This window comes from Symphalangus syndactylus, chromosome 2 (assembly GCF_028878055.3).
Source record: "Symphalangus syndactylus isolate Jambi chromosome 2, NHGRI_mSymSyn1-v2.1_pri, whole genome shotgun sequence".
Lineage (NCBI taxonomy): Eukaryota > Metazoa > Chordata > Mammalia > Primates > Hylobatidae > Symphalangus > Symphalangus syndactylus.
In genome coordinates, this window is record NC_072424.2 from 136,021,684 (window position 1) to 136,035,700 (window position 14,017).

The 14,017-nt window shown below is 41.0% G+C and overlaps 1 protein-coding gene across 5 annotated transcripts in view; it reads right to left on the bottom strand.

Moving 5' to 3' along the window:
• SERAC1 (serine active site containing 1) overlaps positions 1-13,987 on the bottom strand; it is a 60,823-nt gene extending 46,836 nt beyond the window's left edge. For 2 of the 5 annotated variants that reach the window (XM_055268288.2, XM_055268255.2), the window contains exons 1-3: positions 13,847-13,981; positions 3,324-3,415; positions 419-455 (exon numbers count right to left, since the gene is read on the bottom strand). In XM_055268288.2, coding sequence (XP_055124263.1) covers positions 419-455; positions 3,324-3,414 — 128 coding nt within the window. In that variant the 5' untranslated portion in view covers position 3,415; positions 13,847-13,981. Of the gene's footprint in view, positions 1-418; positions 456-3,323; positions 3,416-7,128; positions 7,272-13,846 lie in introns of all 5 variants that reach the window. The other 3 variants (XM_055268264.2, XM_063632680.1, XM_063632687.1) reach the window with 3 other exon arrangements.
• Positions 13,988-14,017: the final 30 nt, after the last annotated feature.

The following is a 14,017-nucleotide window of genomic DNA, read 5'->3' on the forward strand; positions in this document are numbered from 1 at the left end:
AGCCTCAATTTCTTTTCATGCGAGCTTTATGATGAGTTAAGGGATTTTCCAAAATACTTTTGACTATAGTCAATTTGTACCTTTTTCACCTACTTTAGAACCTAATACAAGATGTGACCCTAAGTGCGTCAAAGCTAAGTGAGTGTCTGATGTAAGTGTGTCGAAGTGCTTTTCTCACAGCAGCAGTGCCTGGCAGGCAGAGTTCCTGGTACACATTTGGCTCCAAGAGAAAGCACTCCTCAGAAGGTAAGGAAACCGCATCATGACAACATTTAAGTGGTAGGATCAGTGATTAAATCCACCAGTCTAATTCCAAAATCTATACCCTTTCAATACCTCATGCAACCTGTAAATCACTGCCATTGAGATTTCCAAGAGTATAATGAAGCCAATTAATATTCCACAGTTGACGACTTACCCTAAAATAAGTGATCCAGTAAACTTTATTATATTTCCTTCAAAAGAAAAAAAGTCAATGTGATGAATTTCATTTTTAAAAGTGTGAAAGGAAACAGGCAACAGTGTAAGTCTCTACCTATATCATATATTATCAGATAAGAAGTTATTATTTTTCTATTAATATAATCAGTTGCTATTAATAAATGGTATCCTATGCCTAGACACAAACACACAAATCAACAAGCACTGAGTGCAAATATAATGTATATTGATGACATTTCATACCTCCCCTTTCTCCACCTCCTAGTCCCTGTTCCACTACTGATGCTAGTAGGACTACAATGCTTCCACCAAATGCAACATGCAGGCAGCTCACTTCCCTTCTGACCGCTTTTAGTTAACAACCCATTAAAGAAAGAAATGAGAAGCACTGTCCCTATCACTACTAGGACTATGCTGAAGGATTATATTGTCAAGTGGGGACATGAAAGAATGTTTTCTAAAGTAATTATGTTATAATTGATGGTTAGGTATATATGTATATAGCCACATTTAAAATAGAGATTAGGCTGGGTGCGGTGGCTTACGCCTATAATCCCAACACTTTGGGAGGCCAAGGCGAGTGGATCACCTGAGCTCAGGAGTTCGAGACCAGCCTGGCCAACATGGTGAAATCCCATTTCTACTAAATATATAAAAAAAAAAAAATTATCCAGGCATGGTGGCACATGCCTGTAATCCCAGCTGCTCGGGAGGCTGAGGCAGGAGAATCGCTTGAACCATGGAGACAGAGGTTGCAGTGAGCCAAGATTGTGCCACTGCACTCCAGCCTGGTGGACAATAAAATAAATAAAATAGAGATTATATTCTACAAGTTTATTTATAAATGTTTGGGTCTTGGAAAACTTTTTTAATATTAAAAAATTCCTATGGCAGACACTGCTAATTGCCTGTCCAATACACATGCCTTTTAATCCTTACAAATACACAACCTGATTACCACCTAAAAATATTCAAATTCCTAGACAACTCTGTAGCTAGGGCTAACTATGCAACACAGTTGTAGCCAATCGGATATAGATGGAAGTCTATAGCAATGGATCCCTCCCCACATAAAAAGACAAAGCCTCAAAATGGCTTTTGGCCCTCTGCTTCTTGATGCCCAAGGATTCAGCAACCATCTTGTGACCATGAGGACAATAAAGAGAATGGAACAGGAAGACAAGAAGATTGCTAAACTGTAATTCCTGCCCTAAACTGTCTCCACTTTGGCTTATTATTATGTAAGAAGAATGAAAATCATATTAACCTAAGCCACTGGACTCAACCTTCTGTTACATGTACTGAGCACAACCTTAACTGATGGTACTCATGATGATTAGGTACTGAGGCTAGCCCACAAAAATCTTTACATATATATATATAAAATATATTTTATATATTTATATATATTTTATATACATATTTATATATAAAATATATATAAATATATTCTATATATTTATATATATAAACAAAATATAAATAAGTATATATAAAGATTATATATATAATGATTACATATATACATAAAGATTATATATATAAAAAGATTATATATATACATAAAAAGATTATATATATATATAAAGATTATATATATATATACATAGAGAGAGAGACAGAGTTTCACTCTGTTGCCCAGGCTGGAATGCAGTGACACAATCTCAGCTCACTGCAATCTCCACCTCCTGGGTTGAAGTGATTCTCCTGCTTCAGCTTCCTGAGGAGCTAGGATTACAGGCGCCCACCACCACACCCAGCTAATTTTTGTATTTTTAGTAGTGACAGAGTTTCGCCATGTTGACCAGGCTGGTCTTAAACTCTTGACATGAAGTGATCCACCCACCTCAGCCTCCCAAAGTGCTGGGATTACAGGCATGAGTCACTGCACCCAGCCTTAACCTATAATTTATTACACATATCGAGACAGTCCTTTGTTCAGAGCTTCAACTCATGCTGCCAAAATGACATTTGTCCTCACTTCTCTTTTTGTATTTAAAACACAGTATCAGAATTTTCTAGATAAAAATGATCTATCCCTAAAAACAGATTTCTCTTAAAGATCAAAAAGAAACTCCATGAGGAAAAGGACTTTGTTTTATTCAATATTGTATTCTTAAGGCCTAGAATTGTACCTGGCACAGAGTAGATGGTCAATTAAATATTTTGTTTATTGTCAAATGAATAAAAGATGTTCTAGGCCAATCTTCTCATTTTACACATAAAGGAAATAATGCTCAGAAAAGGTGAGTTACTTTATTCTTCCATTCAACAAATACTATTTGATTACCTACTATATGCCATGCATAATAAATACTAGGTTATAGTGGTAAACAAGACAAAATACTGCCTTCACAGAGTTTACAGCATATGGGGAAAGACAGGTAATTAATTAGGTTCTATACTGACCCTACAAAATGACAAATAAGAGATCCAACCTGGCCTAGGGTGTCGGAGAAAGCTTTCTAAACGAAGGCAAGGCTCCAGATGGAGTAGACTGGAGCCACATCCCGAGCCCCTGTAAGGCAAGGACAACATCTTCCTTGCTCACCACTGTATTCCCAGAACCTAATATGGGTGCCTGGCACTTTGTTTCGCAAGAGCTTAATAAATATCTGCTGAATGAAAATGCAGTTATATTTAAGTTTAGGATGATGAGTATGAAATTTGACAGAAGTAGAAGAGGGAAAATAATTCTCAAGAAAAAGGAGTATGTATGGCTCTGGGCCTATAAATTTGGGGTGGACTATTAGTACAGAAAGACATAAACAAATCTGAGATTTAATCATGGGTTCAAAAAGTTTTTGTGGCCCACCTTAGAAATGGCCACAATTCTATTACTGTTCCTATAAGAAAATAAGAGTTTTTTAAGCTGTACTCACTGATATCTCTCCAGTGTGTGCCACTTTTTGGTGGGGAAGTAGAGGTTCCTATTCTTCTGCAACAGATGACACAATAAGCAGCCAGGGACATTCTGTGTAAGTAGAACAATTACAACAAATTTAATTCAGCATCTAAATCAAAACACTTGTTTTAACTACAAGAACACGTTACCTTCACAGTAGATGACCCACAGAGTTAGCTTTTTCAAGACTACGAAGAAAACTTTCCAATTAAAAAAAAATTTCTCCCTTAAACCCTTAAAAGGGACTTATTAGAATAATATTTTGTTAGTATTTTCATTATTCTTCCTCACACTGTGTCCAATTGTGCATAGTTTTCACAACTGGAAAGACGATCTAAATATGATAACGATCGTTCCCAGAACACGAGAATTAACAGGTAACAAGAACAGACAGATTATTAATCAGAATATCAATATAAGCAAGAAAAAAATGTAATGTCTTTGAAAATATATGTATATACATATTTATCTCTGATGACTGAAGGCCCTACAGAAATGAGAAGCTCTATGTGGACGGTACACTTAGAATCCATAGAAGCATTTAGCTTTTCTCTAGTTCTTTCAGGATAGTACCCACGTCATTTAAAAATTCTGAAACTTGTTAAGTTGGCATTCTATCAAAGGAGAGCTGTCACCCAACTAATTCATCAACTGAGTAAAGATGATCTAAATATGATGCAATCATTCCCAGAACACAACTCAGTTTTCTAGACCCATATCAGATTGTCTTTGGATCGTGAGGTTTTTTTTTTCTTTTTCCTTTTGCTATAAAGGACAGGAAGGAAGGTACCTTGAAGGCACCTCTCTCTTTTGTTTTGTTTTCTATTTCTGCTTTTTATTATTTTCTTCTTTCTTTCTTTCTTTGGGTGCACCCTGCCTGTCCTTTTCCTAACTTCTTCAATAATGCCTAAGATGAGCATTTCTTGTTCTTTCACAAATGCATTTAAGACTAGAAATTATTATAATCCCAGCACATTGGGAGGCTGAGGCGTGCAGATCACGTGGGCTCAGGAGTTCAAGACCAGCCTGGCCAACATGGTAAAACCCTGACTCTACCAAAAGGAATTAGCCAGGTGTGGTGGCACACACCTGTAGTCCCAGCTACTCGGGAGGCTGAGGTGGGAGAATTGCTTGAACCTGGGAGGCTGAGGTGGGAGAATTGCTTGAACCTGGGAGGCTGAGGTGCGAGAATTGCTTGAACCTGGGAGGCTGAGGGTGCAGTGAGCCAAGATTGCGCCACTGTACTACAGCCTATCGTCTCCAGCGACAGAGTGAGACCCAGTTTCAAAAGAAAAAAAAAAGACTATAAATTATCCCTCTAAAATTCCACTGCAATTTTTCTCTAATCTGTGAACTGTTTAAGAGAGTAGCTTTTAGTTTCCAAATATATAAAACTTTTTAAGATTATCTTTTTTTTTTTTTTTTTTTGAAACAGGGTCTGGCTCTATCACCCAGGCTGGAGTGCAATGGTGCAATCACCACCCACTGCAACCTCCGCCTCCCAGGCTCAAGCAAACCTCCCACCTCAGCCTACTGAGCAGCTGGGACTACAGGTGCCCACCACCACACCCAACTAATTTTTTGTATTTTTTGTAGAGACAGGGTTTCACCATATTGCCCAGGCTGGTCTTGAACTCCTGACCTCAAGTGATCCACCCGCCTTGGCCTCCCGAAGTGCTGGGATTACAGGCAAAGATTATCTTATTGTGCTATGTGACACAGATTCTTTAAAATTGTGAAGACTTCCTTTGTTACCTGGTTCCAGTCAATATTTATAAATATACCATATAAGCTTATTCTTTGTTGTGAACAGAATATATCCATTATACTAGGCTTGTTATTTTGTTGTTTCTATAGTCTTGCTAATTTTTTTTCACAGCTCCAAACGGCCATTGAATAGCCTTGCTAATTTTGTCTGCATGATCTACCAGTATGAGAGGGGTTTTTTAAAAGTTTCATACTGATTTGTGCACTTGTCGATTTACCCCTTTTGTTGTCCTTTTTTTTTTTATTCATTAAGCAAATACTTATCTGAGTCCCTAGCAACGAAGAACTGTTCTAGATGCTAGCAATTTAACAATGAAAAAGAAAAATTTGCCCTTGCTTTCATGGTCTGACTCTCTAGTGCAGAACACCCCAATCAGTGTGGCAAACAACTACTACCCTTTTGGGGGGGTCATAATGTGAAAAGATATGCCATTAGGTGCACACAAATGCATGATTATTAGAAACTTAGTACTTTGTTCCTTTTGTCATCATGTACTACCTTCCTTTATCCCCATTAACATTTATTGCTTTAAGTTCCTTGCCAGTTTTCTAAGTATTTAACTATCTTACCTTTTCCCATCATGGTTATAATCTTTTGGTATCATTTACAATTTCAAAACTTCTCTTTGAATAGATGAATTTAACCCATTTACATTTATCGCATGTTGGATAGATGAGGTTTTTTATTACTCTTTAATTGGCTTAAAGTTATACCATTTATTTCTATTCCTTTAGTAAATAGCTATATTTTAAATGTGTTATATACAGTATGAATTTAAACAATATAATTATCCTCCCAAATGAGAATATTAAAATGCTTTAAATCCGATCCTCTCCTATCTTGGGTATTTTTGTCTAATATTTTAATTCCATCTTATTTTTAAACATCCCAAAGGAAGCCATTTTTAAAAGCGGTCAACCTAAATATTTACAAACACTTTGTCAGTTTCCTTCCTTACTTTTGTTTCTTGCATCCACAACTTCCTTCTAGGTTCAAATCATTCTTGATGAAGGTATATCCTTTGATAGTTCCTTCATGAAGGCATATATGTAGTTAGCACTCTCACTCTCAGCATATCTAAAAATGCTCTATTTTAGATATACTAAAAAATAGTTGTGTTTGGGCCAGGCGTGGTGACTCATGCCTGCAATCCCAGCACTTGGAGGCCAAGGTGGGCAGATTGCTTGAGCCCAGGAGCTCTAGGCCAGCCCAGGAGTTCAAGACCAGTGAGACTTCATCTCTCCAAAAAAATTTTAAAAATTAGCTGGGCCTGTTGGTATGTGCCTGTATTCCCAGCTACTCGGGAGGCTGAGGCAGAGGAATTGCTTGAGCCTGGGAGACAGAGGTTTCAGTGAGCCATGATCACACGCTACACTCTAGCCTGAGAGACAGAGTAAGACTCTGTCTCAGAAAAAAAAAAAAAATAATAGCTGGGTTTGGAATTCTGGGTTTAGAATTTAGAATAACAGTAGGTTTCCTTTGGTACATTAATGATATTTTCACCGATATTTCTTGTTGCTCAGGAGAAATCTAAGTCTAATTGTTGTTTCTTTGTAGGCAAAATAATAGCAAAGAAGTTTAAGAATGTGCTCTGTAGGACCACACTGCCTGGTTTCAAATCCAATTCCACAAACAACTTGTGTTAGTAATTTTTTTATTTTTTTTTTTTTTAAGAATGCTTTGACATCTTAGGACCTTAAGGACCCAGGGAGTGACTGCCCCTCTCTGGGATAGTTAACTGCTAGAGGTAGCAAACAACTTGCCTGTGAGCATGCCTCTCATATGCAAACCAACCAATCCCAGGTGCATACCCCCAACCACCACACACAGCCAATGCTTCCCTTACTCTAAATCTCCTCAGAGCCAGGTACTAGGCAACTAGAGACCACCTCTCTGGTCTTCCAAAATTATTCGAACTATCCAATCCTAAATTTGTTCAGCTCATCTACCCTGACTCGCTCATTCCTTCCCACGAAAAAACACAATAAAAGAAAGCTCGGGCCCATGTTCTCACATTGCTCCTCATGCCTCCTGAATGACCCTGGTACTTCCCCATGTGGCCTTGCATGGTGTGGTATGCCCACTCTTCCTTGGGAACTGTATGTAATAAACTCTTCTTTCAAGGCAGTTGTCTCTGTGTCTGTCTTCTTACCATACCTGATTAAAACAAAATCCAGGTACATTTGAAAACACTAGACATATGACAATGGGCTATTTAACCTCTCTGTGTCTCACTTTCCTCACCTATAAAATGATGATAATAAGGGAACTACTGTAAAGGGTTGTTACAAATATCACACAAGTTAATACATGTAAAACACACGGAATAGTGCCTATTCCAAATTAAGTGTTCAATAAATGCTACTTATCATTACTATCAATATTATATTCCATCTGGCAGTTTTAAGATCTTTGCTTTTGATGTTCTTAAAATTCTCTACTTTATGTCTGGGTATGGGTTTGTTTTTATATACCCCACTCAAGATTTGGTATGCCCCTTCCATGTTAGAACTCATATTTTTCTTCAATGCTGCAATATTCTTAACAATTACCACTTTGACCCCCATTCAACTTTTACCTTCTGGTACTCCTATTAGAGTCTATTTAAAGTCTAACCTTCAAATCTCAACTTCTTCCATTTTTTTCTATCTCTCTGACATGCACTATGGATTATTTCCCCAAATCTATCCTCCAATTCATCATCTTCTATTTAGTTGTATTTAGACTATCATTCGATCCATCCACTGAGTATTTCAAAAACTTTTATTTCTAAAACTTCCAGTTGGCTCACTTTCATATTTGCCTGCTTTTTTTACACAGTTATTGTCTTAAATGCAGATTTTTTTTAATGGCCACAAATTATTCCTTTTCCTATAACCATGATCTTTGGTAGTTCCCTCCCATGGTGACTTTAGATTGACCTTACGAGTAACTTTGGCCATAGGACAATAGAAGCATGATGCAAGCTGAGACTTGGGAAGTACGTGCACATCAAGACTTCTGTCTTATTGCTCTTGAGAACCCTGTGACCAGCACCATGTAAAGATGCCTAGGTTAGTCTGCTGGATCACAGGAGAAATGTCCAATATCCCCATTAATGAAGCCAACAAGTACCAAATGACAGCCAGCACCAGCCGCCAGGCATGTGAAGCCACATCAAACTAGCCGGCCCCTAGCTGACCCTACAAATCCATATTCAGCCCTTAGCCTGCAAGCAATAATAAATGTTTGTTTTAGCCCGTAGCCTTTGGGATGGTTTATAATGCCTCAAAAAGCTGACATGTAACTTCTAAACTTTCCTTTACACGAGATATATGAGGTTGCTGCCAGCATAACTTGGTATACTGTTTTACAGTAAATTTTATGTTTTTATAAGTAGAGGGAATAGAGGAATACACTATAACATAACAATAAAAAGTATACCATAGGGCCAAGTGTGGTGGCTCATGCCTATAATCCCAGTGATTTGGGAGGCCAAGGTGGGATGATTGCTTGAGACCACAAATCAACTAACTATATCTGTGGCACATGCCTGTAATCCCAGCCACTCAGAAGCCTGAAGCACGAGGACTGCTTGAGCTCAGGAGCCCAACACCAGCCTAGGCAACATAGTGAGACCCACATCTCAAAGAAAACAACAACAAAAAAAAACCCTAATGGAATACATATGTATGGACCTCTTCCACTCCATCGATCTATTTATCTATCCTTATATAAACACTGCACTGTTTAGATTATGTAGGTTTTTTGTTGTTGTTTTGTTTTGTTTCGTTTTGTTTTTGACAGAGTCTCACTCTGTCGCCCCGGCAGGATGGAGTGCAGTGGCCCGATCTCGGCTCACTGCAACCTCCGCCTCCCAGGTTCAAGCAATTCTCCTGCTTCAGTCTCCCAAATAGCTGGAATTACAGGTGCCCACCACCACACCCGGCCAATTTTTGTATTTTGGGTACAGACAGGGTTTCACCATGTTGGCCAGGCTGGTCTTGAACTCCTGACCTCGTGATCCATCCGCCTCAGCTTCCCAAAGTGCTGGGATTACAGGTGTGAGCTACCACGCCAGGCAGATTACTGTAGTTTTTTTTTTTTTCCCTGAGACAGAGTCTCGCTCTGTCACCCAGGCTGGAGTGCAGTGACACCATCTTGGCTCACTGCAACCTCCACCTACCGGGTTCACGCCATTCTCCTGCCTCAGCCTCCCAAGTAGCTGGGACTATAGGCGCCTGCCACCACGCCTGGCTACTTTTTTGCATTTTTAGTAGAGACGGGGTTTCACCGTGTTAGCCAGGATGGTCTCGATCGCCTGACCTTGTGATCCACCCACCTTGGCCTCCCAAAGTGCTGGGATTACAGGCGTGAGCCACCACGCCCAGCCAGGTTACTGTAGTTTTTAAAGTAAGTCTTGAAGCTAGTAGTATAAATTTTCCAGCTGTGTCCTTCCTTTTCAAGATGGACTATTCTAGGTCCTTGGTACTTCCACATAATTTTAGAGTCTGCTTGTCAATTTCTATTTAAAAGCACCTTTAAGATTATGGGGCCAGGCACGGTGGCTCACGCCTGCAATCCCAGCACTTTGGGAGGCCGAGGCGGGCAGATCACAAGGTCAGGAGATCAAGACCATCCTGGCTAACCCGGTGAAACCCTGTCTCTACTAAAAATACAAAAAAATTAGCTGGGTGTGGTGGTGGGTGCCTGTAGTCCCAGCAACTTGGGAGGCTGAGGCAGGAGAATGGCATGAAACCAGGTGCAGCTTGCAGTGAGCGAAGATTGCGCCACGGCGCTCCAGTCTGGGCGACAGAGCGAGACTCCATCTCGAAAAAAAAAAAAGATTATGACAGTGATTACATAAAATCTGAAACACTGATTTTAAGTAGAGAACAGGGAAAAATTTTGAGACTAAAAGACACAGAAAGTAAAAGGGAAGAGATTATAATTTTAAAATAAAACAAATGTTTGAAAATTCCATTAAGTTTAACAATATGGAGGTCACTGGGATCTTCATATCAGTAGCTTCATTGCCCTGGTGGAGGAAGCCAGAGTGAAACATCATTTCATGCTTTCATTCTGATTAATAAAACCTGAGTTGTAGCTGGGTACACAGACAACAAAAAAGACTACATCACCTTTCTTTCTAGTTAACTATGGGCACTTACTAAGAATTGGCTAATGAAATATGAGTGGATGTGTCATGTGCAATTTCTGAAAAGTATCCTTAAAAAGAAGGGTATGTGCCTTTCTTCCTCCTTCCCTCCTCCCTCTTGCTAGAATGAGCAACTGACAGTTCGAATTAAAGCAGTCATCTTACCATGAAGCATCTTATTAAGGACGGTGGAGCAGCCAGATAGAAGAATCCGAGTCCCTGATGATTACAGAGCTGCTGCCATAAAAGCATGGCTGCCTGCCTATGCAATTACATACATATTTAAGCCAGTTTTATCTTGTTTTCTGTGTAATACAGCTGATTCCAACACACCACAGTTTTTTTTTTGTCTTTTTTTTTTGGGACGGAGTTTCGCTCTCTCGCCCAGGCTGGAGTGCAGTGGCACGATCTCGGCTCACTGCAAACTCCATCTCCCGGGTTCACGCCATTCTCCTGCCTCAGCCTCCCGAGTAGCTGCCACCACGCCCAGCTATTTTTTTGTATTTTTAGTAGAGACGGGGTTTCACCGTGTTATCTAGGATGGTCTCAATCTCCTGACCTCGTGATCCGCCCACCTTGGCCTCCCAAAGTGCTGGGATTACAGGCGTGAGCCACTGTGCCGGGCCGTTCTTAGTATCTATATGCCAGTGATTGCAGAGTACCTCTAGCTACGATCTTTCCTGACCTATCTATCCAACAGCTATTGGAACATTTCCACTTGGATGTCCAACAGGCCTTTCATACTTAACTGTCCAAAATGGAATTCTTTACTTTTTCTCCCCAAACTCTTCCTCCACAAATCTTCTCCATCACCATCCACCAAATGGTCAATGCTTTTTGATTGTAAATGGTAAATGATCTACCTCTTAACTCAAGCAAAAAAACAGATGTTGCCCTTGATTCCTTGTTTTCCCCTTACTCTACATCCAAACCACGCATAGTTGCTCTTCTCTACCATCAAAACATACCCCAAAATCCATCCATTTTTCTCTGTATTCACTGCTACACTCTTGTCTAGTTCCAGCCAACATCATCTCTCATTTGGAGTAATAAAATGATACCTCAAAGGTGCTTTTTGTAACTTAAGAAATCCTCCGAGAGATTTAAAAAAAAAAGTTCTGGAGATAGATAGTAGTGCTGGTTGCACAATGTGAATGTCACTGAACTCAACAACTCAACATGGTTAACATGACAAATCTTAAGTGTAACAAGATTTAACAAAGCAAACAAAAAAGAAATCTTTCCTAAAGACAATGGTCTCTTATATTCCTTTCCAAATACCTTGCAGCTGTGCCATTCACATTTAGGTCTTTATCTGGAAACTGTTGTAAATAGTTTGAAAGTAAGAATCTAATCCTGTCTGTATTCCATAACAATGCCAGATATCTCACCAACCACGTATTTCATCATCCTTTATTGAATAGTCTATGCTTCCCCCCTGCTTTGCAATACCACTTAGTGGTATACTAAACTCCCATATGTAAATAGGTATGTTTCTAGTGTCTCTATTCTGTTCCATGAATCTACTTCTCTATCCCTGAATCAATATCATACCATCTTAATAATTACAACTTTATATTAAGCTTTGGTATCTGATAGAGAGAGACCTTATTTTTCTTCTTCTTCAAAATTGACTTCACTGGCCCGGCGCGGTGGCTCAAGCCTGTAATCCCAGCACTTTGGGAGGCCGAGGCGGGCGGATCACGAGGTCAGGAGATCGAGACTATCCTGGCTAACACGGTGAAACTCCGTCTCTACTAAAAATACAAAAAATTAGCCGGGCGTGTTGGCGGGAGCCTGTAGTCCCAGCTACTCGGGAGGCTGAGGCAGGAGAATGGCGTGAACCCAGGAGGTGGAGGTTGCGGTGAGCCGAGATCGTGCCACTGCACTCCAGCCTGGGGGACAGAGATAGAGTCCGTCTCAAAAAAAAAAAAAAAAAATTGACTTCACTATTCTTGGTCCTTTGCCTTTCCATATAAATTTTAAGTTCAGCATGTCAAGTTCCATAAAACAATATGGTGATTCCAAATGGCATCACACTGAATTCGTAGAACTGAGGAAAACTGACATCTTTTTGTTGAGTCTTTCCATCTATTAATACGGTATATCTACCATTTACTTGGGTCATCTTTTGTGTTCCAACAGAGCCTTACAATTTTCTGTCTAAAGGACTACACAGCTTTAGGTTCATCTATTTCTAGGTACCTTTAGTTTTGAATGCCATTATGAATAGTGTCTTTTTATTATTAAAACTCCTAGTTAATTGTTACTGGTATACAGAAGTTTTTAAATGCAGAAATTAAGACCATTTCTGACATCCCCCTGGCCAAAATAACCCCTCTAGTCACTCTTTATCACTTCACCAAATGGTACTTATTCCTTAACTGATTTCAGAGTCTCTCTGCTCCCACCAAAATTAGTTACCTGTTCACCATTGTATCCCAGGCGTCTAGAATAATAGCTGACACACATCAAGTGCACAAAAATGGAACTGATGAGATCAAGGAAGAGAATGTACGCAAGATGAAAAAAAAGCAAATAAAAGATACTTGGGAAGAAGACTTGGAGGCAATTTTTTTATTTTAAAGAGAGTGCAACAATATGGAAATCACCAGTTGGACAAGATTTGAGGGATAGAAAGAGGGAACTAAATGGAAGAGCTGGGTTCCTTAGCGATCACATGAACACACATGATGTTAAAAAAAAAAAAAGGCAGCATGAGGTTGGGCGCGGTGGCTCATACCTGTAATCCCAGCACTCTGGGAGGCCGAGGTGGGGGATCACCTGATGTCAGGAATTCCAGACCAGCCTGGCCAAAACGGACAAACGCCGTCTCTACTAAAAATACGAAAATCAGCCGGGCGTGGTAGCGCACGCCTGTAATCCCAGTTACTAGGGAGAATGAGGCAGGATAATTGCTTGAACCCAGGGGACGGAGGTTGCAGTAAGCCCAGATCGCGCCACTGCACTCCAGCCTGGCAGACAGACCGAGACTCTATCTCAAAAAAAAAAAAAAGGCAGCATGAGCTTAATTCGGGAAGTACAATTTAACCTAAGGAACAGAAAACAAGAATCTCATATCTCAACTGGTAAAAATAATGAGAGTGTTCCTTTAGACTACAGAACAGATTTGGGGAAAGGGAGTAACTTTAGAACCTTCTGGGGTCTTTCACTTTAAAATGACCGTTGCCGAGTTTAGAGCTCTCAGCATTCAATCTATTGCATCTCTGGGGTTAGAGAGGGAGCAGGAAGCAGTGGTCTGGAAGGCTCAGAAGTGACCAGTGAGGCCCTTTCCTCCTCCTCCTCATCTCTCCGTGACTACAGAGCCCGGGAAGACGGACCGGTAGGTGCACTCCCCCAGGCCTCGACAGCAGCCAGAGAAAGGCAGCGACCGGGAAAGACGAGTCAGGCTCGCGACCACCAGAGAGAGGCCCTCACGCCTAGCCGAGCGTCAGCTGGTCGGTCCGGTCCGCGCGCCTTACGGCGGTGCTCGGCCGTGCCCGGCCACTGCCCTCCCCACTCTCCGCTCCCCACCGCGCCCAGCTGCGCCGACGCCCCTGTCCGCCCCCACACCAGCCCGGCCTTTACGTCCTACCTGCCGGCAGGCGGACTCAGCCCGTGCCCAACTGCTCGCCGTACCCCGTTGTCGCGGGAGCCCTCCTCTTTCCGCGGCTCCCGGCCGGGGCCCTCCACCCGGCGGCGGGCGGCTCGTGACCCCGCCCCCTCGGCCCGCTCCGGGCCCGCCTCCCGCCGGCTGGCTCCACCC